This window comes from Marmota flaviventris, chromosome X (assembly GCF_047511675.1).
Source record: "Marmota flaviventris isolate mMarFla1 chromosome X, mMarFla1.hap1, whole genome shotgun sequence".
In the NCBI taxonomy this organism is placed as follows: domain Eukaryota; kingdom Metazoa; phylum Chordata; class Mammalia; order Rodentia; family Sciuridae; genus Marmota; species Marmota flaviventris.
The window spans coordinates 118,703,935-118,729,005 of NC_092518.1; the positions used below are offsets into that span (position 1 = coordinate 118,703,935).

At 39.8% G+C, this 25,071-nt stretch overlaps 1 protein-coding gene across 6 annotated transcripts in view; it reads right to left on the reverse strand.

The window, feature by feature from the left end:
• Arhgef6 (Rac/Cdc42 guanine nucleotide exchange factor 6) overlaps positions 1–22,607 on the reverse strand; it is a 113,802-nt gene extending 91,195 nt beyond the window's left edge. For 3 of the 6 annotated variants that reach the window (XM_071606677.1, XM_071606676.1, XM_027940163.2), the window contains exons 1-2: positions 22,125–22,607; positions 20,697–20,780 (exon numbers count right to left, since the gene is read on the reverse strand). In XM_071606677.1, the coding sequence (XP_071462778.1) occupies positions 20,697–20,780; positions 22,125–22,289 (249 nt within the window). In that variant the 5' untranslated portion in view covers positions 22,290–22,607. Of the gene's footprint in view, positions 1–13,758; positions 13,847–14,426; positions 14,514–20,696; positions 20,781–22,124 lie in introns of those variants that run through there. The other 3 variants (XM_071606678.1, XM_071606679.1, XM_071606680.1) reach the window with 3 other exon arrangements.
• Positions 22,608–25,071: the final 2,464 nt, after the last annotated feature.

The following is a 25,071-nucleotide window of genomic DNA, read 5'->3' on the forward strand; positions in this document are numbered from 1 at the left end:
GATCTCAAACTTGCTGTCCTTCTGCTTCAGCCTCCCAGAGTAGCTGGGATTACAGGTACATGCCACCATACCCAGCTTACTGAACAAAATTTTAAATTGACTTAGATTATAAATAAATCCTCAGAGCTGAGCACCTGAACCCTTGAACTTTGGAGGAAAAATCATTACATAGTGAGATAGAGCAATCAAATCTGAGATGCTTAGTCATATCTCACTGGGTAATACTGCGCCTGGCTCTGGGAACTTGACCTGGGATGCTTTCACATAGCTCCTACTAATAGCAGTCACAAAGTCAGTAAAAATAATGTTCTTAGTTCAGAAACTTGATTCATTGCCCACTGGCATTCCACTTAATAGAATACAGTGGATGGCATTTGTACCCTGCCTGGTTTTAAATAATAACTTTTCCTAATGATGTGGAACAAACTTAAGAGACCAAAGTCTACACTCTACTTTTGTTTTCTCCATTTCTCTATGTATCAGAAATTTAGAGAACAAGATCTGACTTGTGTACTATAGCTGCAGCAACTGAGGTATATTGGAAAGAAAACTGATGTTGGGGGTCAGAAAACCCTGATCCCAATCCTAGGTTTGTCACTCCTGAGCAGTTATAAGGACATTAGGGAGGCAGCATTACTTTTCTGTGGCTTTCCTATCTGAAAATTGAGAGGTATCTTTGACTTAAGGAAGTCAATGAGAGGCCTGAAGGTGCATCTTTGAATAGGAGCTCTCAAAGGCAGCAGCTTAGCTGGGTCTCCTGGGTCCAAAATCTGGTCTTCAATCCTCAAGGATCTTGAGAGCGGCATTACACTAGCCAAGTTCACCAAAGACCAACACATAAACCAAAATGCCAATTTCTTAATTTTGGATAAAATGAACTACTAAGAGAACTGGGTACTCTCATTTCATGGCCAGGCATTCTCTCTCCATACATAAATCCACCTGGTAAGCCAAGTTATAATTATAAATGGGTTGGATAGTGTAGAATGAGAACAAGAGAGTCTTGGGTATTATAGACTGAGATAATTATTATCTCTTTATAAGCTGATGTTTCAAATGTCATTTTAAAATGACCTATTTATAAATTCTACCTCTATCTTGCTGCCAAGAGGCATTTGGACTTCGATTGTGGACAGTTTAAACCATCTATGTTATTTTGTCTCTATGAATTTCTATAATTATTTTATGTAACTAATATGGGCTTCTGAATGACTTGAACCTCATATAATTCGGAGCAAGGAAGTTCAGTTCCATAGAGCTCCTGTGATAGGAGCCAAGATGTGAGCTTAATCCCTCACTGTTTACTCCCCATTTTAAAGTTACCAAATCTACTTCCTGCCCCCTACCCCCGTCACTGTAACACACCTTATGACTTCCATTCTTCTGTTAGCACTCCTTTAGGGGAAATTCAGCTTTCTCCACAATAGAGATTTATCTTCAGTTGACTATTAAGTGTTCATGAAAGAGGAAGATGAATGAGGAATAAAATAGACACGTTGGTCTAAAAGGAGAGATCACAAAAGAACAACTGATTTAGGATAATCTCACCAAAAAGAGAGTAGGCATGAAGGAAAGGAAAAGATGAAATCTTTCTTGTCAGTAGTGCTTGCCAAGCCAAGGTCAAGAAGCAGAGGGCTTAAAACCAGCTGACTTTCAGCCAGCCAACCAGTGTGGCTTGCCCCTGCCCCTCCTCCCATTATCCTGTCACCACAGCCCTTGCAGGAGCCACACTGGCTGCCAGTTTTAAAGGATGGGGGTGGATGAGTGATACCTCAGCTGCTGGAGTGTCTGTATACCAGAGTGGGGGTACCCTCCCAACACCCCCCTATTCCTTCAGAGAAAGGGACTGACTTCCTAGTGTTCCAAATTGGAATGCAGAACACATTTTCCCAGAGACATAGCATCACACCTGTCACTTAGTCTCTGTTAGTTCTATAGTTTAGTGACATTAAGTATTAAACAGGCTGTTGTGGGCCAACCAAAAAACATAATCATCATGTAGAACCTTGTTTCTACAGGGAAACATTTTCTGTGTTCCCAACAGTAACTCACAAATAAATTGTTGTTGGAAAATAATCCATTTTCATTTTGAAGAGTGCTCGGATATGTGTTTCCAATCAGTGGCCAATATCTTTTAGGGTTTTTTTTCCCCTTGTCCTTTTATATAACAGATGAACAAATGCCCTAGACACTCGTAGTACTATTTATTTTAGAACTCTCCTTGATTAAAGAACCAGGCAAATATATGAAGACTAGGAGAATATTCTCAAAAATGTCAGTAGTTAAAAGTAACTGCGTGAAGCAGGCGTGGTGGCGCATGCCTGTAATCCTAGCAGCTTGGGAGGCTGAGGCAGGAGGATCGTGAGTTCAAAGCCAGCCTCAGCAAGTAGAGAGGCCCTAAGCAACTTAGTGAGACCCTGTCTCTAAATAAAATACAACATAGGGCTGGGGATGTGGCTCAGTGGCTAAGTGCCCCTGGGTTCAATCCCCAGTACAAAAAAAAAAACTGCCTGGGGCTGGGGTTGTATCTCAGTGGTAGAGAGATACAGCTCTTGTATAACACATGAAAGGCACTGTGTTTCATCCTCAGCACCACATAAAAATAAAGATATTGTGTCCATCTAGAACTAAAAAAAATTTTTTTAAAGTAACTACCTCTGGGGCTGGGGTTGTACCTCAGTGGTAGAGCGCTTGCCTCGCATATGTGAGGTACTGGGTTCGATTCTCAGCTAAATAAATAAATAAACAAACAAACAAATACCCATTAATAACTAATAAATTTTTTTTAAAAGTAACTACCTCTGCAATTGTCCAGGCATCTAGGGAAGATGCTTACCTACAAAGAGAGGGCTCCCTCAGCCCCTGATTTCCTAGAAGTTTTTGATGGTTTTGGGTTGGAACCCTAGAACCTAGTAGAAGAAATTACTTAGGTAATCCAGGTACAGGAGAGACAGATGGTAAATGAGTTCTGCACAAAGATCAGGGAGAGACAAGGGCCACAAGCAAAGGCACTGTACTGTTGCAGGTTGCTTTAAGTAGCAGTTCCTCTGGTAGTTTCTATCAAGTCTTCCACTGACCTACCTTTACATTTTTTTCTTCTGAACAGCTCCAGCCTGCTGTGCTGCTGCACACTTGAGCCCTCAATGATCTACCAGCATAAAAATCTTTATTTAGTCTCTGTGTGTTAAGATTCTTGGATTTCCAAGAAGGAGGTGGGTTCTTTGAAGTCCAAATTTCCCTGCACTCCTGACCTAATACTCAACATATATGAAATACTTAATAAATAATTATTCACTGGTTGATCAACAGGGTGCTCTCTCAAAGAGACTTATGGGTACATTACACCTAAAATTTAATGCCACCAGTATAATTTTTGTTCACCTCTGTATATTCACTTTGTAGAAGAGTTCCTATAACATGGTAGGAACTCAATCAACATTTGATTAATTAATGAACGTGTAGATGCTCTTGTTAATAGATAATAATTGAAGAAAAAGAATTTCTGGAAGTAAAATAAACTCAGAAAGAAAAAATAATTAGGAAAAAAAATATCAATATCCATGCAACTTTTCAGGAAATGTCTATTACATAAAACGAGATAAATCTGTTCCCATCTACAAAACTAAGCTCCGTGACTGTGAGGTGACCAAAGGTGCTTCCATCTCCATGGTCGGAGATTTTTTTAAGTCATGTACCAAGTATAGACAATGTCCACAATAGCTTGCCTGTCCCAGGCAATAGAAGTTCCTTTCAATCCCACCACAAACACTGTGAACTAAGTATTATGATGAAGGAAACAGGAAAGAACTGTGGAATTTTGCTGCTTTGCTGAAATTGGCTGTATTTTTTAAACTTTTATTACAAAATAGAATAAATAACAAATACTACAAGCTACACTCGCCTGTCTATACCGTGCTCTAAAACCAGCTCCAAGTTACAGCCAGAGCACAGTAGGGCGTGGCAAAATATCTCACCAGAAGCAAGAAGGGGTAACAAACAATTTAAAAGACTATAAAGCACATGCCCAAAGTCTTTCTAACACCAGCTAATTTGGGAAAGAAGGACGTTGTACCAAAGTTACTATCATTTTCTTTCTTTCTTTAGAGATCACCTTCAGTAATTCATTTGGGAAAGACTTTTGGCACTCCATGCTTTTATCTCTGTGTGAGTTACTTTTTCAAAAGCATGTCATTGTCAGGAACTGGAGATATAACTCAGGGATAGAGCACTTGCCTAGCATGCACAAAACCTTGGATTTGATCCTCAGCACCACCAGAAGAAGAAAAAAAAAACAGATGTCAAGTATGTCATTTTCAGAGACACCAATTGATGTCTAACGGACATCAATTAATTGATGAATTGATAAATCAATTTTGCTACATCTTTTTAGAATCTGGATTTGCACCTCAGAAACAATCCAAACACTGTGAGGTGGATATTCAGGAGCTCAGATATGAGAGACATCAGGAATGGTGCTTTATGTTAGCACTCACGTCGCAAAGCACAGAAATTCTATGCAGCAAAAAAGGAATGTGACCCAGCCTACAACTACTTACAAGATGAAGTCTACCCTCTTCAGGCTAGCATCCAAATTTCTTCTCAAGCTGACTCCAACCTAGCACATCATTTTTCACTGTGTTCTCCTTGTATTCCCCTGAATATTTCATTTGCTTTGCTGTGCTTCTCTGTAATATTTATACTTCTCCTTCTGAAAGTTCCCTCAACTATCTGAATCTGAGCTCTTCATCAGAGACCATCCCAAATCACTCCCATCAGTTGGGTTTTCTCCAACCACTACTCCTCTGTTTACAACGGGCCTCCCTATTTCTGAACTCCTCTTGCATTTGGGCTTTAGACTCTGGATCCCCTAGCTTAGACACCCAGCTGTACATGGCTATACCCTGTTAATTTCCACTCTTTCATACATTCACAGGCAGAAGCCCACCTGGTACTCACTGTCTAGATGGTGAATATCAGTCTTTCCTCCCAATCTAAAATTCAGATTATCCTGAAACACCTGTCCTTTTGGCATGCCTTTCCCCAAAGGAAAGAAAAAGGAAAAACCTTTTTTTCCCTTGTAGAATTGGATAAATCATGGTTCATATAGTTTCCATCACTTGCTAAAATAAATTATTCTTTTAAAAGAATATGATTGAGTGAAGTGAAGAATGCTGACAGAGCACCTACCTCACCAAAAGAAAGTGAGGTTGCTGACTGGATCACTTTGGAGAAAGCCACAGCTTAGGGAGGTTGCATTCAAAGCTCACAACTTGAAAGCTCAGTGAAATCAAAAGACTTTGGGTAATATAAGAAACAAGAAGCAGCCTGTGGACTGGAAAAGTAGAGAAGAGCTTCCATATGAACCATGCTACCTAACCTCTCAAACCTTATTATTTTAATTTTATAAAAAACATGAAATAGGTACATTAGTTTGGCATAGAGACTCTGAGTAATGCTATGTTAGGGGAGCCCTGGCTTTATTTTTATTCTTTCTTTTTTATACTTTCTGTTTATACTTTCTTTTATCCACTAAAGAGTCATTTCTATGAATAAAAGTCAACTCTTGATCATCTATATGTAGGCTGATATCTCAAAGAGAATTTCTAAAAATTCATTTCTATTCCAAAATCTACTTATTATGTATTCAACAAATATTTACTGAACACCTGATACATGCCAGGCACTAATAAATAAACTCATTTTAAGAGAAAAAAATCCAGCTGGGTGCGGTGGCGCAGGCCTGTAATCCCAGTGGCTCAGGAGGCTGAGACAGGAGGATCACGAGTTCACTAAACTGCCTCAGCAATTTAGTGAGGTCCTAGGCAACTCAGCCAGACCCTGTCTCTAAATAAAATACAAAATAGGGCTGGGGATGTGGCTCAGTAGTTGAGTGCCCCTGAGTTCAATCTCTGGTACTCAAAAAAAAAAAAAAAAATACAAAACTGAAAGACAGTATATAAAATCCAGCAAATGAAGAAGTCACCCACAAGTATACCAACCCTTAAACTATTGTTTTCCATTCTGCTCATTGTCCTTCTTTTTAATCCCAAAACAATATTTTTCCCCAATATACAACATATTCCCATATGCCTCCAGAGAAGGCAAACTGATTAAATTACAATGTAGATGCTTATACTATCACAATGCATAATTTCCCCACAAAAGATGTTCAATTTCTTTTGCAAATAAAATATTGTGTTTTTTTTTTTTGGCGTGTATACCTTTCTCAGAAACTATTAGTAAATATCCCCATTTTGCTGTAGACCAAGACATGAGGAACAGACAAATTATAAAACAAAATACTTCTTAGTGTTCAGGCCTGCTTCACATGCAGGCTCTTCATAAAAGATATTAGGATCTTGACATCTTAAAGTTGCCTCTTAAAATAATGTCCACACTTCCAGAGAGTAGGAAAATGCCTTTGTTATTGTCGAGGGTGAGACAAATGCTTCGTAACAGTTTTACTTGCTGCTTTGCAAACTGCTGCATTTCATCTCACCTTAATTTAATTCTTTCTTTTCCCTATTGTCCTATTCAATCCCTCAATTGACATGTCTGATCTCTGTAATAATATTCAAGTCCCCAAGAAAATATAAAACTGGGATTTTACTCTATTTGTCTAAGCAGAACTTAATTAGGAAGGTAAATCTTCTGCCAGAAGTCAAACAGAAATGAGGTGTGACTCTATGCTGTTTTGGATGATCCATATCTCTGAACCCATACACTTCTTTGTGTGGTAGGGTACAGTTTGCCAGGATCTGACAAAGCCTGGAGCTAATCAGACAGAAGTCTGGCAGTGTCTTTCTTCCAGATGACAGCAAAGGAAACAGCAATGTCCAAGTTGAAATGCAGATAGGGAGAGCTGCAAATATTCTTTTCTCACATTCTTTTAGTTTACATGTAGACTAGAAAAGAATGAAAAGCTTTCCTGATTTTTCAACTCTGGACTCAGGGGAGGTCACCCCCTCTAAAATGTTGGTAAACAAGGGCCCCAAGAAACTGGCAAATGCCTTCACACTTCAGTCATTAGCAATTCAAAAAGCAGACCTTGCATATTTTTTGTAGTAACCCCAAATATATGCACACTAATTGCTGTGCATACCTTATGCTGTGTGCTGCCAATGCAGCATTACCTCTTAGACTGATCTTGGTGGCCACCTCAGTGACACATATGACCAAATTACAATGGAGTTGGAATAGAGAATAGCTGGCCAAGATTGTGTGGTTTTAATAAAGGGACATATTGTGCTCTGTTGCCCCCAGAAACAGTCTGGATTAAAGTCAGCATTAAAACCAACTTACAGAGAGTTTAATTTAAAACAAAATAATTTACATCTCCAGTTAGGAAGATTCCATTGATCAAATTTTCTAACAAAATGCTTTCCTTTTCTTATGTATTTGGTACATTCAACTCAATTCAGAAACATCGTATTTCCTTTTTAGAAATTATATTATATACTGTTATTTTTTTTTCAAATGGGATCCATTGATACTGATTTCCCCTCAGCTATGCTCAATTCAACAGGTTTATTACTTATTTCCTGAATGCAAGGGGGGAATGTTTCTGTCAGTAATCACCAAAAAGAAAAGATGATTCATTTAATTGTTTAATTTAACCAAAACATTGAGCATGTTTCTCTGGGGTGTATTTTAAATTTCTGAGATATTTTAATTATAAAATACATAAAACTGTTTTAAAAGACACACAAAAAGGTGAAACTACTTCATCTGGGTAAACATGAGAAGCTGCAAATATTCTTTTCTCACATTCTTTTAGTTTATGTGTAGACTAGAAAAGAATGAAAAGCTTTCCTGATTTTTCAACTCCAAAAGGAATCCGTCCAAACTGTTTCTATTATTAGAACACAAAATGGTAGCTAAAGAAGTTACTGTGGTTAACAAATGAATAATTCATAGTCTCTGAAGAGTTCAGTTGCTTTGTCTTCTCCAGTTCCCCTTTACAACTGGATTCCCAAACATTTCTAGTCCTGACTTGTTATAAAGGAAACCATATACAAATTGGTTTCATCAGTTAAAAAATTGACTCTGCTAAGCATTGAGAACAACACAATAAGCAGAAAAGAGAACAAGAACCGTTATAACCAGGTCTTAAAGCTCCTTAAGATTATGCATCTATTGTCTAAAACTACAATTTAAATTCCAACCTGTGTCCATGGACATCACTGGAATTTCCAATATCACTGAAATTTACACTTACTGTAGTCGTCCAAATAAATACACAGATTAAATATGATATTTAAATGATTTTTAAAATATTTCAAAACACTCTAAATTCAAATTGTTTTCTATGATGAAAGGCACTGAGAATTTCAAGTTCAGGAAAATAAAAAGATACTTCAGGGCTGAAGCTGCAGCTCAGTGGTAGAGTGTTTGCCTGGCATGTGTGAGGCACTGGGTTTGATCCTCAGCACCACATAAAAATAAACAAATAAAATAAGGCATTCTGTCCATCTATAACTACAAAAAAATTAAATTGTAATTATAGATGTATAGCATCCCTTTATTTTATTTACTTATTTTTGTATGTGGTGTTAAGGATTGAACCCAGTGCCTTACCCATGCTAGGCAAGTGTTCTGCCACTGAGCCCCAGCCACAGCCCCTCCAAAAAAATTTTTCAAAAGAAAAAAGATTCTTCAGGTTGTGGCTCAGCGGTAGAGCACTTGCCTAGCATGTGTGAGGCCCTGGGTTCGATCCTTAGCACCACATAAAAATAAACAAATAAATGTATTGTGTCCAACTACAACTAAAAAATAAATATTCAAAAAAGGTACTTCAATTAGTGAAAGAAAGATGCTTATGATATTGAGAGGATTATTTTTGCTGCTGAGCATGAGAACAGGAGCCAAGCCCATGATCACTATTCATCTAAAACACCCAGAAACATTCAACTTTGTTTTTCTTTCTGAAGAGGTGTATTAAGTATTCAAAAATATGTGGGGCTTTCACCTTTGACTTTAGTTTTTAAACCATTTTTCCAAAAACAAGTAACCTCTGCCAAAATAGCACATGGATCTGAGACACAAGATGGCTGGATCTTTGTTTTCTTATTTCAAGCTTCACCCCTGTCTAAAATTGCAATGTAACTAATGTAAAATCTCAGAACCCTTAGAGAGCCCACAGTTTATCCTTCTCTGCATTCAATTTGTTTAAATGTGAAGATTTCAAGAGGAAATTATTCTAAAAACAAAGACTCAGTTATTAAACAGAGTTAGCTTAACATAACTGAATTAAGTAAACATTTTTTTGATAATGCAATACCATTTATGAACACCAGTCTACTAAAGTACATGAAAATTCCAGTTAGGAACTAGCTTTCATTGAGAGTTTACTTAGTGTCGGGCACTGTACTAGGTGCATTACTTGCTTTCTCATTTAACTCTAGAGGTAGCAACATACCTTATAAATGGTATTCCCTACCAATACCACCTAGGAGATTAGCATATACTACTAAGTGGTTTTTTTTTTTAGAGAGAATTTTTTTTTAATATTTATTTTTTAGTTTTTGGCGGACACAACATCTTTGTTTGTATGTGGTGCTGAGGATCGAACCCGGGCCGCGCGCATGCCAGGCGAGTGCGCTACCGCTTGAGCCACATCCCCAGCCCACTACTAAGTGGTTGATCCAGGTCAGTTCAAGTCCAAAGCTCAAGATTTCAGACTGTACTACTGTACTACTTTTCAAAGGAAAATAAAAACAAGTTACCCTAACCAGAAATCAAACTCAGACCAAAGCAAGGAAAGGGAAAAGCTCTTGCCATTAGACCTACACAGATTATGCCTGACCCCACACTAAAGGGCCTCGGGTAATTATACGTGTTTGTGGGTCTGCTTTTTTTGGAGGAGGGTACTGGGCATTGAACCCAGGGGTACTTAACCACTGAGCCACATCCCCAGCTCTTTTTATGTTTTATATAGAGACAAGGTCTCACTGAATTGCTTAAGGCCTCATTAAGTTGCTGAGGGTGGCTTTGAATTCATGATCCTCCTGCCTCAGCCTCCCAAGCCACTGGAATTACAGGTGTGCACCATCATGCCTAGCTCTATCTATTTAGATGCTGTGTTCCAGTTTACAAAGTGCTTCCACATACCTTACTTCATCTCATCTAAGTTTCTATTTCTAATCAGCTTTAAGATGAACAACCAGGGTACCCATAATGCTAACATGTTTAGATAAGTTAAAACAATCAAGCTGTGAGTGAGGACCTGAGGCATTCTCCTAGGAATAAAGTACATAAGTCTTGGTGCAAAGATAGGACTTCTTTCCAGCCCAGATCCTCTCCAACTACTCAGTCTTCCTATTGATGAAGCATTTACTCTGCACCTCTATGTGCCATGTTCTATCCTGGGTGCTAGCGTTATAAGGATGACCAAACTTTGCTTCCTGCTTTGAGAAGGTCTAAGACTAGCATATAGGTGTGTTTAATATGACCAAAATCAGAGTGGATGAATAGAGTGAGGGTAGCTTGGAAAAAGCAATTATGGGGAAATTGATGCAAGCTGTGTAATTTAGCAAAGAAGATAATCTAGAAGATCTGAGGTTGAAAAGGAGGCTACTATCTCATTTATGGTTCTCAGCCAGGTGGTAGATGTTTGAGGTGGTCACACTGCTGAACTCTGCATAAACCAGGGAATTGGTTCTCAACTCTGGATACACATAAGAATCACTTGTGGAGCTTTAAAAAATATAACCACAGGGCTTGATCCTTTTGGAAAACTGTTGGGGAGTACCAACTAAAGCTGAATGTTATATTCCCTAGGACCCAGATTATAAATTCAACAGAAATATGGGTATATGTTCTTCAGGAAACACCCACAAGGATATTCATGACAGCATCATTCATAGCAACCAAAAACTGGAAATGACTTAGATATCCATCAACAAGTAAATGGAAAAACAAAATATGGTAGGTCCATGCAATTAAATACCACTCAGCCATCAAAAAGGATGAACCACTATTATCTTCAATAACATGGGTTGCTAGTATAATTATTCTTAGTAGTAGAAACCTTATACAAATGAGTACATACTGTTTGATTCTACTCATATAAAATAAAATAGAAAAAATAAATTTATTGTTTTAGAATTCAGGGTGGTAGTGCCCCTTAAGGAGAGATAGTGACTGGGAAGGGGTATGAGGTTGGCTCTGGGTGTCTGTACTGGTCTGTTTCTTAATTGGGGTGCAGATTATATAGTGTATTCAGTTCATGAGTATTCATCAAACTAAATACTTAGGATTTGTGCAATTTCCTGAATGTATTTTATATTTCAATATAAAGTTGACTTAAACATTTTTAAGAATATTTTTAGTTATAGATGGACACAATACCTTTATTTTATTTGTTTATTTATTTTTATGTGATGCTGAGTATTGAACCCAATGCCTCACATGTGCCAGGCAAGTGCTCTACCACTGAGCCACAAACCCAGCCGTGACTTAAACATTTTTTTAAAAAAGAAACACCAATGCCTAGGCCTTACTGTAGGCCAGTTAACTCAGAATCTGTGGGTGATTGGACTCAAAGATTTGTCTTTGTTTTAAAAAAAAAGAAAAAAGCATCCCAGGTGACTCTAATGTATCATCATATCTGAAAACCAAGGGGCTAGTTGGTTCCTGGATTTGTAAACGGCTCCTTGGAGGCAGCAGCCCAGCACATGATAAAAGAAATGAGCTCTGGAATAAGGTACATCAGTGAACCACATGAGTGGCTCTGCTTTGGGCTGGCAATGTGAAGCTTTTGTCTGGATCATGCTCAAACCTCAGTCTTGGCCACTGTATAATGTTTGCAATGCCACCTGCCTCCCAGGATTGTTGTGAGGACTAAATAAGACAATATACTTAGAGCACCTATCACAGTGCCTGCAACATAGTAGGTACTGGAGAAATGGTAGATATTCAACTCCTTTTCATCCTTTGCATCTGAGTTGCTAAGCACAGTGGTGAACATATTGCCCTAAATGAACAAAAACTCATGCTCCCAGGTTTCTCCTCCTGAATGAATTTCTAAAGATTGAAGAAATACTATAGTTGGAATAATGATGCCAAATGAATATTGGAAATTTCTGGACCCTGGGCACTCACTCTGTTCAGCACCTACTATCCCTGAGTGTGATTGGAGAGAAGGCAGATCATAGATAAATACAAATCACAGACCTTCTTTGGAAGACTTCGCCCCTGTGTTCACCTCTAAGAAAGTGCGAGTCAAGATGAGGCCAAAATGTGAGTTGGCAAAAAGAATAGAAAAAAAAAAACCTAGTAATCCAGAAGACATACTATTCATAAAATGACAAATGAACACTTTTGTACAAAATGTCATGCTTTCGTAAAAACAAACAAAACAAAATCTGGGCTGAAAACAGGAGATCCAGGTTAGAGTTTTGACTCTAGCAATAATAAGTTGTATAACTTTGGATAACCAAACTTTTCTGTTTGTCAAATGAAAGTAATGCCATCTCCCCTACATCCTTTATAAGGACCCAATGAGTTTGAGATAAGTAAAAGGCATTCAAAAATTAAGCTCCAAAGAAATGCAAGATGAGAATACTAGCTGGAAATTTACTTTGCTCAAAACTCCAATCATCTCCCCCAGCACCCCAGACTGAGACAGACACTCTTGTTTTAACTACTCTGAGCACACCCAGGAGCTACACCGGCCTGAGCTCACTTATGTAAGAAGGGACTGCAGCACTGCCTGGCATGTAGCATAATACTTTGCTTAATAGAATTCCTTGAAAATGTGAAGTCCAAGGACATGCCTAGGCTGTATATTTTGGAAAGAGGTACTCTCAGTCACAGAACACCAAACTGTGGCTGGAGAAAATGATGTCATCCAAGATCCTCTTACCATGGCCAATGTCAAAATTAAGATAGGAAGTTCAAGGACAAACTGTAGGTTTTCCAGACAAATATAAATTAGAAAAGCAGTTTAGATCCAAAATTCTGTCTTAAAATTTATGAATACTTTACAAAACATCAAGTGAAATTCATCCTATTCTGTAAGGTTCTTTTGGTTGTTGTTTATGTGAAGGTTTTGACAAAAATATACCTTAGTTGTATAGGAAAATATATTCCCTGACTGTATTTTTACTCCCTCTACACATTAAGAAAAGGGGGAAATTTTCATTGAGTCTCCCCTATATCTAAAAACAATGCCAAACCGAAAATAAAAATGTTTTAAGAGACAGATAAACTTGAGGGCTCGCCACTCTGGAGCTAAGAAATGTAATAGCTCAAATACCTGTTGGGTTCCTAAATGTCTAGAAAATGAAAACTCGAAATTAACCATGAACACTAGGAAATACCTTGTTCGGTACAGGGCTTTCCCATCCACAAACCATTTCTGCGACAGACCAGTGTAAAACATCCCCAAATGTACGGATGCCTGGGGTTGGGAGGGCATCAAATTAGTAGCAGAAATAGTACTGTTGACTCTTGCTCTGGTTCCGGGGGAAAGAAAGAATCCGGTCTGATGCAAACCCTGAGGCCAGAGCTAGACAACTCGCCCCTAAGTTTGGCGCGTCCTAGCTCGGCGCCCTCGGCCCCCACTCCCCCACTTTCGCGGCACCCAGGATCCCAGTGCACGGTGAGGCCCTGGCAGGGAACGACCCCGCGGCTGGGGCTGGGAACCGTGGCAATTGGGGAGGAAGGGCGGCTCCTCTCTAACCGGTTCCTTCGGCACCCAGCCCCCGGCCCTCACGCGCTCCCCTACCCCTGACCCCTTGCCCCCGGGCAGGTCACCTGGCTCGGCCGCTGCCCGCCTGTCCTCCAGCTGCTCGCTCTCTCCTGCCGCGCCGCCGCCGCCTCCTGGAAGCGGCTCGCCCTCCCAAGTCACGGGGCCGGCGAGCGGGCGGGCGAGCCTGTGCCAAGGTTGCGGGAACCGTTCTACCCAGCCAGAGCTGGGACCCTGCCCTGAGCACGGCCGCCACCAGAGCGAAACTGGAGAGCTGGGCTCGGCTCGCCCCAGCGGGGAGGGGCGGCTGCAACTTTGCTCCTGGACGCGGGCGAGGAGGGGGCGCCCGTCTCCAAACTCCGTGCCGCGCCGCCAGTCTCTCCAGTCCAGGGATTTTTTCAAGCCCCCCCCCTTTTTTTTTTTTTAATCTAAAGGGAAGTCATTCTTGTCCTCAAGTTCTTGCTGCCAGAGCTGTGCGGCTCAGCAGGACGGAGGACCTCGGGGCCCAACTGGGGGTGCGGGAAGCGCGCCCCGCTGGGTGCGCTGGCGACTAGCCTGGTGAGGGCGCGTGGGGCGGCGGCGGGAGGGGAGCGGCTACTCAGGGAGCCTGCTCGTAAGGCTCCTTGGGACCCCACTCCTCTGCCAGCACTGACCTCCCTCCTACCCAGAGCCAGAGCCCGGGAGGGGAAGCGGCCTGGAGGGACTGGGCCAGCGGCAGGGAAGCAGTGACCCGGACCTGGATCGCAGAAGTAGGAACTGGAAGTGACAGCGGCATAGGGCAGAGCAGCAGCAGCAGCAGCACCAGCAGCAGCAGCAGCACCAGCAACAACAGCAGCCTGGCTAGCTGTGGCAGCAGCAAAAGCCATGGTAGAACAGCAGCAGCTACACTGCGCATGCTGCTACCACCGGGTTCAGTCCCAAGCCCTGGGCTACCAGTGCCTGGCTGGCCATGGGCCACTGCCAAAGATTCGGGCGGGAATCCTGGACTAGACATTCCTAGTAGTGGCCCACTTTCTCCCCCACCCCCAGATGCTACTCAGAACCCCCAAGCTTCCTGTTGAGCCATGAGACACCCAAGCACAAAGCTCTCAGTGGCCCTTCACATACCTCCCCTCCCTGAACTACCCTAGATGCCCTTCCTAAGCTCTCTGACAACAGACCCCAAATCAAATAGTCTCTTTGAGGAAGAATAAAACAGTTTCCTGATAGATGGGAAATATTTACAACCTTACTTGAAGTCTAATTTTTACAGAAATACAATGTGGTCAATAAAAATTTAGGATGGCCAGAGTCATGGGTGACATTCAATTAAGTTGTGGAAATTCCATTTGGTGTGTCATATGTGCTCAGCAGGAGAAGAAAAACTTACCAAAATCTTCTTTAGTCTTCTCACTAGTCAAATTGAGCAGCTAATTATGCAAAGCTTGCCCACTGGAGAATGATGGCAATGGAAAAATTAAGAGGAGTCTCAGACCATTAGACATTACCCAAGCCCTACACTAGTCTCATTTTACAGGTGAGTCAACTGAGGCCTAGAGAGGAGGCTCCGACTTCACACAGATGACAGGGTCAGGGCTTGGAAGAAGGCCTGTTGTACCATTACAGCTATGGGTTGGTTCTGGGCCTTGGGTCTATGCTCCAGGGAGGTACAGCTCTCCTAAGAGCTGGAGCTCGCTGGTTGGAGATTTCTCCTTGACTCATGATTATTAGTAGAGCTGCCTTACTCCCCGCCTCCCTGCAGAGCAGCCCCTGGGAAATGGCAAATCATCCATCCCACAGGCCTCACTTTGGGGAAGGCACCCATGCTGTTCCAGTGACAAGGCAGATGGAGTGACTCAGGAAGACAGGAGGGAGTGAGGGGGTGGGGACAGAGAAAAAGCCATACACTTTCCAGCTGGTATTGGAAGGAAGGAAGAAAGAAGGAAGAAATGAAGAGAGAGGGGGAAAAAAGGGAAGGAGGGAGAGAGAGAAAGTGAAAGAAACACTAATTGAGCCTCATATTCATTCAATGAAACTCTTCATGAGCAAAACATCCTTTGGCAAAAGTAAGCTGGACCCAGGAGCAAAATACGAGATGTTAGGATGTCCCTAGCAGTGAGTAGGTAGCAGTGGTGGTAGAGGACAAAACAAGAGTACCTATTGGGGATGAAGCAGGGGAAAGGCCTGGTCCTTTAAGCAGAGGAAAGCCACAAGGCTGGAACTTTCGCAGTCAGTCCTGTGGCTGTTGCCAGAACAATGCAGGGAGGTACTACATAGGCCACTTCCAACAGATGAGAATCATATGTGTCCCTGATACCCACTGAGTCCAAAGGCAAAACACCAACAAATCTATCATTGCTAGAACTCATGTTGTCATGTTGTGAAAGACTTCCTAGTCACATTAGTTACACTACCTGGAAACAAAGATTTTTTTCCATAGGGGATTTGGAAAGTTTTAACTTCAGACCCAAATACCACCCCCTGGCCTTCTTCATTGTGTAAGAAACTAAAAAAAGATATATTTGGTTTAGAAAAAGCAATACAGATGGACTATAAGGGAGAGGATGTCCTAATTCATTAGGAATCATGAAATACAAATTACAGCAAAAAAATAAAATATAGTTTTCATCCATTAGTTTAGCAAACTTTAAAGATAAATAATATCCCATGCTGTCATACACACAAGGAAGAGGACTCTTCTAACTGTTGGTGGCAGTGTAACTTTGGATAGCATTTTTCTAGAATAATATTATCTATCAAATTTTGACACAGTCATTCCACTTCTGAGAAAGATTCTTCAAAAATAATCACAATTGTACACAATTTTTTATGTGCATATGCAACATAACTCACTGGAATTTATCCATAATGGAAGATTGATTTAACATATGAAAATCAATGAATGTAATAGAACATATCAATATAAAAAACAATGATCATCTTCACAGAAGCAGTAAAAGCATTTGACAAAATCCAGCACCCTTTTACAATTAAAAAAAAAAATCCCTCAACAAACTAGCAGTGTTAGGGAATTTCCTCAACATGATAAAGGGTATCTATGAAAAATACACTGCTAATAACATATTCAGTAGTGAAAATCTGAAAGCTTTAGTCTTTAAAATCAGAAACAAGACAAGAACATTCTCACTACTTCTATTTAACATTGTGCTGGAGGTTCTAGGCAGACAGATGAAGGAAGAAAATGAAATGAAAGTTATCCAGATTGGAAGGAAAGAAGAAATGGTATCTGTTCACAGATGACATAATCTTATACAAAGTTGAAGAGAAATATAAAAAAATCAATTGTATTTCTATACACTTGAAATGAAAAATTCAAATACAAAATTAAGAAAATAATTCTATTTATAATAGCTTCAAGAAGAATAAAATACTTTGGAAAAAATTAAACCAAGGAGGCAAAGGACATTTACACTGAAGACTACAAAACATTGTCAAATAAAATTAAAGAAGACCTAAATAAATGGAAAGATATCCTGTGTTTATAGATTCAAAGACTGAAAAGTTATCAAGATGACAATATGTCCCAAAGTGATCTGCAGACTGAACACAATAACTATCAAAATCTCAGCTGGCTTTTTCCCCCCACAGAAATGGACAAGCTGGTCCTAAAATTCACATGGACATGCAAGGGATCCAGAATAGCCAAAACAATTTTGAAAATGAAGAACAAAGCTGAGGACTCACACCTTCTGATTTTAAAAAGCTACATTAATCAATTCAATTGAAGAAAGAATAATTTTTCAATCAATTATACTGAGGAAAAATGCATGTGTGCATGCAAAGGAATTCATTTAGACCCTTGTCTCCTATCACATAAAGAAATTAACTCAAAATGGATCAAGGCCCCTAGTGTAAGAATTAGAACTGTAACACTCTTAGAAGAAAAATCAAAGTAAATCTTCATAACCTTTGAATAGGCAAGGGTTTCTTAGATGATATGAAAGATACAAATAACAAAATTAAAAAAAATAAATGAATTTGACTTCATCAGAATTTTTTAAACTTTTGTGTTTCAAGGGATTTTATCAAAGTTGGGGAAGTGCTTCAGAGAACACTGTTACCCAGGTGTCTCAGCAGACTTCCCCCATCAGTTACTATTTGTGTGATCCTCTGGAGACCCTAAGACATTGTCACAATATGAGAACACAAAGATAGAAGTCATCTGGAAAAAACCAAATGGCCTCAGAGGTCGAGAAGGCAGCAGCTCTTTAATGTGGTCCCTATGCCCCAGAATCTGATTCCCAACTGCATCTCAGGCTCCATGTTTTTTACATTGTCAAACTGACCATTTCAAGCTGGCACTCATTCTTTAGATGAGTAATGGTGTGTTCTGGGCAATAGTCAAGCCCTGATTTTTCTTGCTTTTAATATATTCACAGTTTTATAGAGTGAAAAAAACTTCATTAGACATGTCTTATGTCAGGCACTATGCTAGGCCTGACAGATACTCTGTCTAGTGACACTTGAAAATATTTGTGTGTTTGAGTCTGTTTCCTGGCTTGAGACTTTATGGTCAACATAGCTGCTTGGAGCTGCCCAGCTCAGCTTCCAGTCTCATCCCTTGTTTACTAATTTTATGAGTCTTCTCTCAGGGTTTTAGGAGGGCCCCAGTATGGCACCTGTATATCACCTACAGACATGAGTAACAACACATCCAAGAACAGCCAGTGTTCATATTTTTGTACAGTGATATATTAAGTGCCTTGGATGCATCATCTCATTTGATCCTCAAAGCAATCCTATGTGGTACATATTGCTAATGTCCTCATTATACAAATGAGGAAACAGGAGCACAGACATGGCAAGTAACTTCCCAGAGTCAGTAACTGACCAAGCCAAGACTCTAACTCAGATTAAACTAGGGAAGGCTTATGAGTAACTGCAATTGCAGATACTGCTTTTTACCATATTCATCACACACTCAGGTCAGCCTGAATTATCAAAAAGAGATGAAAATATGCCCAATCCTTTTTAAGAAGATGAATTATTGTGATGCACTTTTTAGAAAGATTTCTACCCAAAATGGATAAAAATATTTTAAGCACTTATGCTTAAAGGAGTAAGCATTAGTTATTGGAAAAATCCCCAACAATGCCAGACCCAGGAGGTATTTCTGTACCATCTAGTATTCTTAGAACTGCAGAGTAGCTCAGTCTACCTTCTGGCAGCTTCAGAGCACAGCAATCATTGGCAACTTCACCATGTTTTTATTTGAAAAATTAAAAAAGAAAATACCATGATCTGTTCCATAGTAGACATCATTCTATAAGGAATATCAAGTGGTGGTCTGAAGCTATGTCTACCCCAAAAGCCACATGCATGCACATGTGTGTCACACACACACACACACACACACAGCTCTCAAATTGGGCAATAGGGAAAACTGGAATAAGATATTCTGAGATAGGTGTTGCTTTACACTAGGGCTAGCTTTAGGGAAATTGTGAAGCAAGCTAAGTATCTGGGGTGAAGTTCCTAGTACTGCTAATAAGAAGAATAACTACCACTTGAAAATGTTCCAAGAACTTGTTTGGGGGATTTATATGACTAAATTCATTGAGATTTCACATCAGTCCTATGACATAGGTACCCCTATTATTCCCATTTCACAAGGGCATAGAGGCATATTTAAGTAATATGCCAGAGATCACAAATCCACTAATGAAGAGAAATTAAATTTTTTTTTCTATTTTTGGTGGTTCTAGGGATTGAACCTGGGGGGGCTTGTGAATGCTAAGCAGACACTCTACCAACTGAGCTATATCCCCAGCCCCTGGAATTGAGATTTAAACCCAAGAAATCTAGCACCAGAGTCCAGGCTCAAACCTCTACTACTCTGGGCTGGGATTGTGGCTCAGCGGTAGAGCGCTTGCCTAGCATGCTTGGGGCCCTGGGTTCAATCCTCAGCACCACATAAAAATAAGTGAATGAGATAAAGGTATTGGGTCCAACTACAACTAAAAAAAAATTAAAAAAAAAAACACACTAGTACCTGTCCACAGGTTACACTGCTAATGCTAATCTACTAATAAAGGAAACTTTTGTCCCAGCCCTGTGCTGAGGACATTACATAAATTATCTCATAGATCTTATGAGGTTGGTGTTTTTAGCCCTAAATTGTTATTCAGTGTCTCATTTGATCCATTAAGGAAAAGTAACTATTATTATGTCCATTTTGCAGATAAAAACATCAAGGCACAGAAAAGTTAAGTATCTTGACACACAGGTGGAAGCATCACCTCCTTTTCAGTAACACCATTATAAAAGCTGTAAGGACCCATTAGTGATGCAACATACTTTAAGATATAATTTATACCTCGAGGCCAGGCTCTCTCAACTTTTCAAGACCCCTGGTCTGAGGAGTTAATGGGAAACAATGGCAATGGCCTTTCTTTGCTTCCCAACTCAAGGGAATTACAGTGACCCTCTTCAGCTATCAGTGGCCTACTTTTGGTTCCCCTTTGTGGGGAAGAACACCCACAAAAGCTCTGTCACTGGAAGCCTATTTTAAGGGATTGGATGTGTGTTTAAAAGGCATAATTTAGGGCTGGAGATGTATCCCAGTGGTAGAGCATTATCCCAGAGTGCTTGAGACCCTGGGTTCTATCCTTAGTGCTGAAAAATAATAATAATAAAAACAATAATAATAATAAGCACTACTGTTATTGGTAGTTGACAGAATCTATTTATTTATTTATTTATTTATTTATATGTGGTGCTGAGGATTAAACCCAGGGTGTTGCACACACGAGGTGAGTGCAGTACCACTGAGCCACAACCCCAGCACCATCTTTTGAGTTTTGTTTGGAACTGGTTTATGGAAAAGACCAACACTAGCAATCTACCTCTGCGGGCCACCAATCTCAACTCTGGTTTCTATAACATACTACTCCTGTTTAAGTCAGTGGCCATTGGCAGTGAAAATCGATGAAGTACTCTTACTCACCAATTTTTATCAGCAGAGCACAAATAGTGACAACAAGGAAGATAAGCTGGGTAGGCTTACCTCCACTTGGAGGGTTGCACATCCTTTCAGGAAGCCATTGATGTTACTGATGCAGCTGGCTTCATTTTGGGGCTCCAGACAATACTAGAGAAATACAGTCAAATGTCACTTGGAGATTGTCATCCCATGCCCAGCAAACCATATTCATCATTCGCTGATAGCTAAATAAGGCAGAGGGTAATGCTGCTGCCAAACCAGGAAGAGAAATAACCACCAAAGGAAGTGATGCAAAAATCTAAATGGTTGGTTTTTCTTTCAAATGTCACCAAGCCACTTCTACTTACGAGCGTTTTCTCATGCCTTCAACCTTCAGGTGGTGATAACAAATTTAGAAAGACCAAGACAGTATTTGTTTGAGTTCAGTTCTTGCTTTCAAGCAAGAAAGCAATACTTCTTACCTCCCCTCCCCATGACAAATTATTAAAAAATTATTTCCCTTGGCTGTTGTCTAATTTGATTATATTTCTCTGTTTTACCCCCATTTTATCACTGTGTCTCAGGTTTAAGAGATTATAAGTTAAATCTACTTGCTCAATAAAAATACAAACTGGTTCAAGAAGACAAAAGAATGCTACTCAGTCATATTCCATGATGAGCTTAAGAAAATAATTGCAGGACTCTACCATTAAGCTTACTTAAAGGGCCTAACTTAGAAATTATCTATTGTCAATATCATGGGCTCCCAACATCAAAATATCTTGGGATTTGGGGCTGGGATTATGACTCAGTGGCAGAGTGCTTGCCTTGCATGTATGAGGCACTGAGTTTGATCCTCAGCACCACATAAAAATAATTAAATAAAGGTATTTTGTCCATCTATAACTTAAAAAATATTTTTAAAAATCTTGGGATTTTTTTTAAGAGGGTAAGTTTAGTTTCACTTTGAACGCACATTGCATTCAAAATATATATTTGGTTTCTCTTGTTTTCACAAACCTTATGTGACATTTTAAACCACTTCTGTTTGCTAAATAGTCCCTTCTTCAATGGCAATTTTTTGAAAAGGAAATTTACATCAATTTTTAGGCAACCTGTCAGTAAATATCATCAAGACCTGCTATAAATCATACAATTATTCCAAAGACTCATATGCACCCCAAGTTTTAAACATGTCTGAGATACACAGGGAAGTGCAGTATGCATCTCCACGACACAGAAAATTTGTGATATGGGTGTTGCCCTGTCCCCTCTTGCCAGTGGTGTAACAGGTTATTATTCTGCGAAAATTTGGGGGCCAGTTACTGAAGGAATACACTTAGCTTCCTGACTATTTCAAACTACAAAAGCAGTACAAAGGAATGTCTAACTTTCAGAAACATATTCAAGTAGGAGATTCTCACAACCTGAGTAGTGGGAAATCTTGAGAGTTATATTATTACTGCTTTCTGATGGCAAGCAATCCCAAAGATACTGCAAAATTGACCTTACCTTTTCCACTGAGCCAGGCATAAGTCTGTTGATCAGTTTGCATAGCACTACCCCATTTTTCAGCGAGGACTTCAAGAACTCCTCCGGATCACAGATGGTCTTTTTTGGGGAATCTAAAACTCCCAAAGATATAAGCCATGTCACGATTCGCTCTTCTGGATTCATTACTGTGGATGGTACACTCTGAACAGTTCTCTAGGGCAGCTGCAAGGACTAAGCCACATCCGTGATTGCATCTGCTGTTGTCTTCCTTTTTCTGAGTTCTCTGCTGGTGCTTGCAGAGCAAAGGTTTAAAACAACTTTCCTTAGACAACAGTGGAACCCACACAAAAACGTGGGATCTGAAAACTACAGAGATCAACACAAAGATATGGAAACAGGAAAAAAAACAGATAGAATCCTGGATAAACTAGTTTTCTTTTTCAAAATCTGAAAAGCAAATTCATTGGGATAAAAAAGGAAGAAGAAGCACACATGCATGCACTCTCTCTTTCTTTCTCTCTCTCTCTCTCTCTCTCTCTCTCTCTGTCACACACACACACACACACACACACACAAAAAAAAAAAAAAAAAAAAAAAACAGTGCAAGAAGCTATAAGGAAAGGAAGTGAGGAGGATGCTGGGAGGGAGGAAAGAAAAGGAAGCAAGTTCTGTGGAAAACAGAGGTGAGCCAGCACTTCAGGGACCTTGGAAATGAGACACTCATGGGTCAGTCAGGGAAAACACTATCAATAAATAGTGTAGCCTCAGTGAAAATCTGGCTTCTGTTAGGAGGAAGATGCCAACTGGTTCTTAGGGCAGACAGATCTAAGCCTGGTGGGGAGCTATGCTGGCACAACAAAGCTCGGAAAAGTTAGGCAGGCTGAGAAAGTACCTCCAAAACATGACCGGATGTCCTTATACTATCTCAGAGAGATGCTGGGTGTCATGATCCTTCCTTGCAAAACACACTGAGTTGCACAGTGACTCTGTGCCAAGCAAATGAAGATTGTGCCTGCTGTCAGCCATCACTGTGTATAAGCAGAAGTTAGAAGAATGGCATTTTACTTTGCAGCCAAAAAGCTATGTTTAGGGAAATAGGCTAAGGATAACATCTGACATCCTGTTTACTTGCATTCTTGAGCAATTCTTTTTCTGGACCTGGTTCCACTACACAATCCAGCTGCAGTACCCTTAGCAAAGGCTCAGACACAGTCACATAAGTGGGTAAAATACACTTAAAAACAATGTATGAGAACAAAAGAGCACTCGTCCTCTGTGTATACTACAGGCTCGAAGGTTCATGTTTCCCCAACAAGAAACACTTTGCATTTAAAATACTGCTCTGAAAAAAAAGCGAGTCCATAATAAGAGAGCTCTATTATTTTCAACTCTATTTTCAGAACCAGTTAAAATAGTCATATTATTGAGAAATTTAAGTAAAGCCAAGTTTAATAAGATAGCTCTACATTGGCAAATGTATGTCATTCACCAAAATCACTACCCCTGATGCCTGGGGGACATCCAGTCACAGTTCTTTCCTGCTAAGCTTCAGAATCCTTTTCAACACAGTTTCAGGCATCTACTATCAAATAATCAGCTCAGATAATCCTGATAAGCATTTTCAAAACTGCCCCTTCTTGCTCTGTCAGAACACTTATCACACTGTTATTATTTGTTGACCTGTCTCCTCTGCCACAATGTAAGCTTCCTAGAGTAACTCTCATCTCCTTATTTAACACTGTGCTCTCAGCAGAGTGCCTGGTATGCACCATAGATGTTCAGTAATGCTGAATGTTGTGTGAATGAATGAACTCAGATGGTGTCCCAGGTATAGACAACACTTGATTATAACAAGGATTTTGTTTTGGAGGGTTTTTTTATTTTTATGTTTTGGTTTTCTGGTACTGGGGATTGAACTCAGGGGAATTGACCACTTAGCCACACCCCCAGACCTATTTTGTATTTCATTTAGAGACAGGATCTCCTAAATTGCTTAGTGCCTCCCTAAATTGCTGAGGCTGGCTTTGAGCTACAGATTCTCCTGTCTCAGCCTCCAGAACTGCTGATATTACAGGCGTGTGTCACTGCATCTGGTGTTTTTTTTTTTTAATGACATAAGACAGTCTTACTAATTATTTTTGTGACTTTATTGAGATATAATTAATACATAATAAACTGCAATACTGAAGGCATACAAATTAATGAATTTTGACATATGCAACACTTTTGATATAATCACACACAAAATCAAGATAAACTTTCCATCACCCCCAAAAGTGTCCTTGTGCTCTTTTAACACCTTCTTCTCTTCCTTCCTCTGACATCTCAGGCAACCAAACACCAATGTTTTCAGTCTCTTTAAATTAGTTGGTTAAAAAAAAGAGATTAGTTTGTATTTTTAATTATCTTGTATAAATGGAAGTATACAGCACACTACTTCATTTCATGGGGTTTGTTTTTTAATAATATCATTTTTATTTATATATGACAGCAGAATGCATAACACTTCTTATTACATATATAGAGCACATTTTTTCATATCTCTGGTTGTATAGATAGTATATTCACACCGATTCCTGTCTTCATACATGTACTTTGGATAGTAATGATCATCACATTCCACCATCATTAATTACCCATGCCCCCTCCCTTCCCCTCCAACCCCTCTCCCCTATCTAGAGTTCATCTATTCCTCCAATGCTCCCGCTCCCTATCCCACTATGAATCAGCCTCCTTATATCAAACAAAACAATCATCATTTGGTTTTGGGGGATTGGCTAAATTCACTTAGCATTATCTTCTCTAGCTCCATCAATTTACCTGCAAATGCCATGATTTTATTCTCTTTTATTGCTGAGTAATATTCCATTGTGTATATATGCCATACTTTTTTTTTATCCATTCGTCTATTGAAGGGCATCTAGGTTGGTTCTACTTCATAGGGTTTCTTAATTCAACATCATCA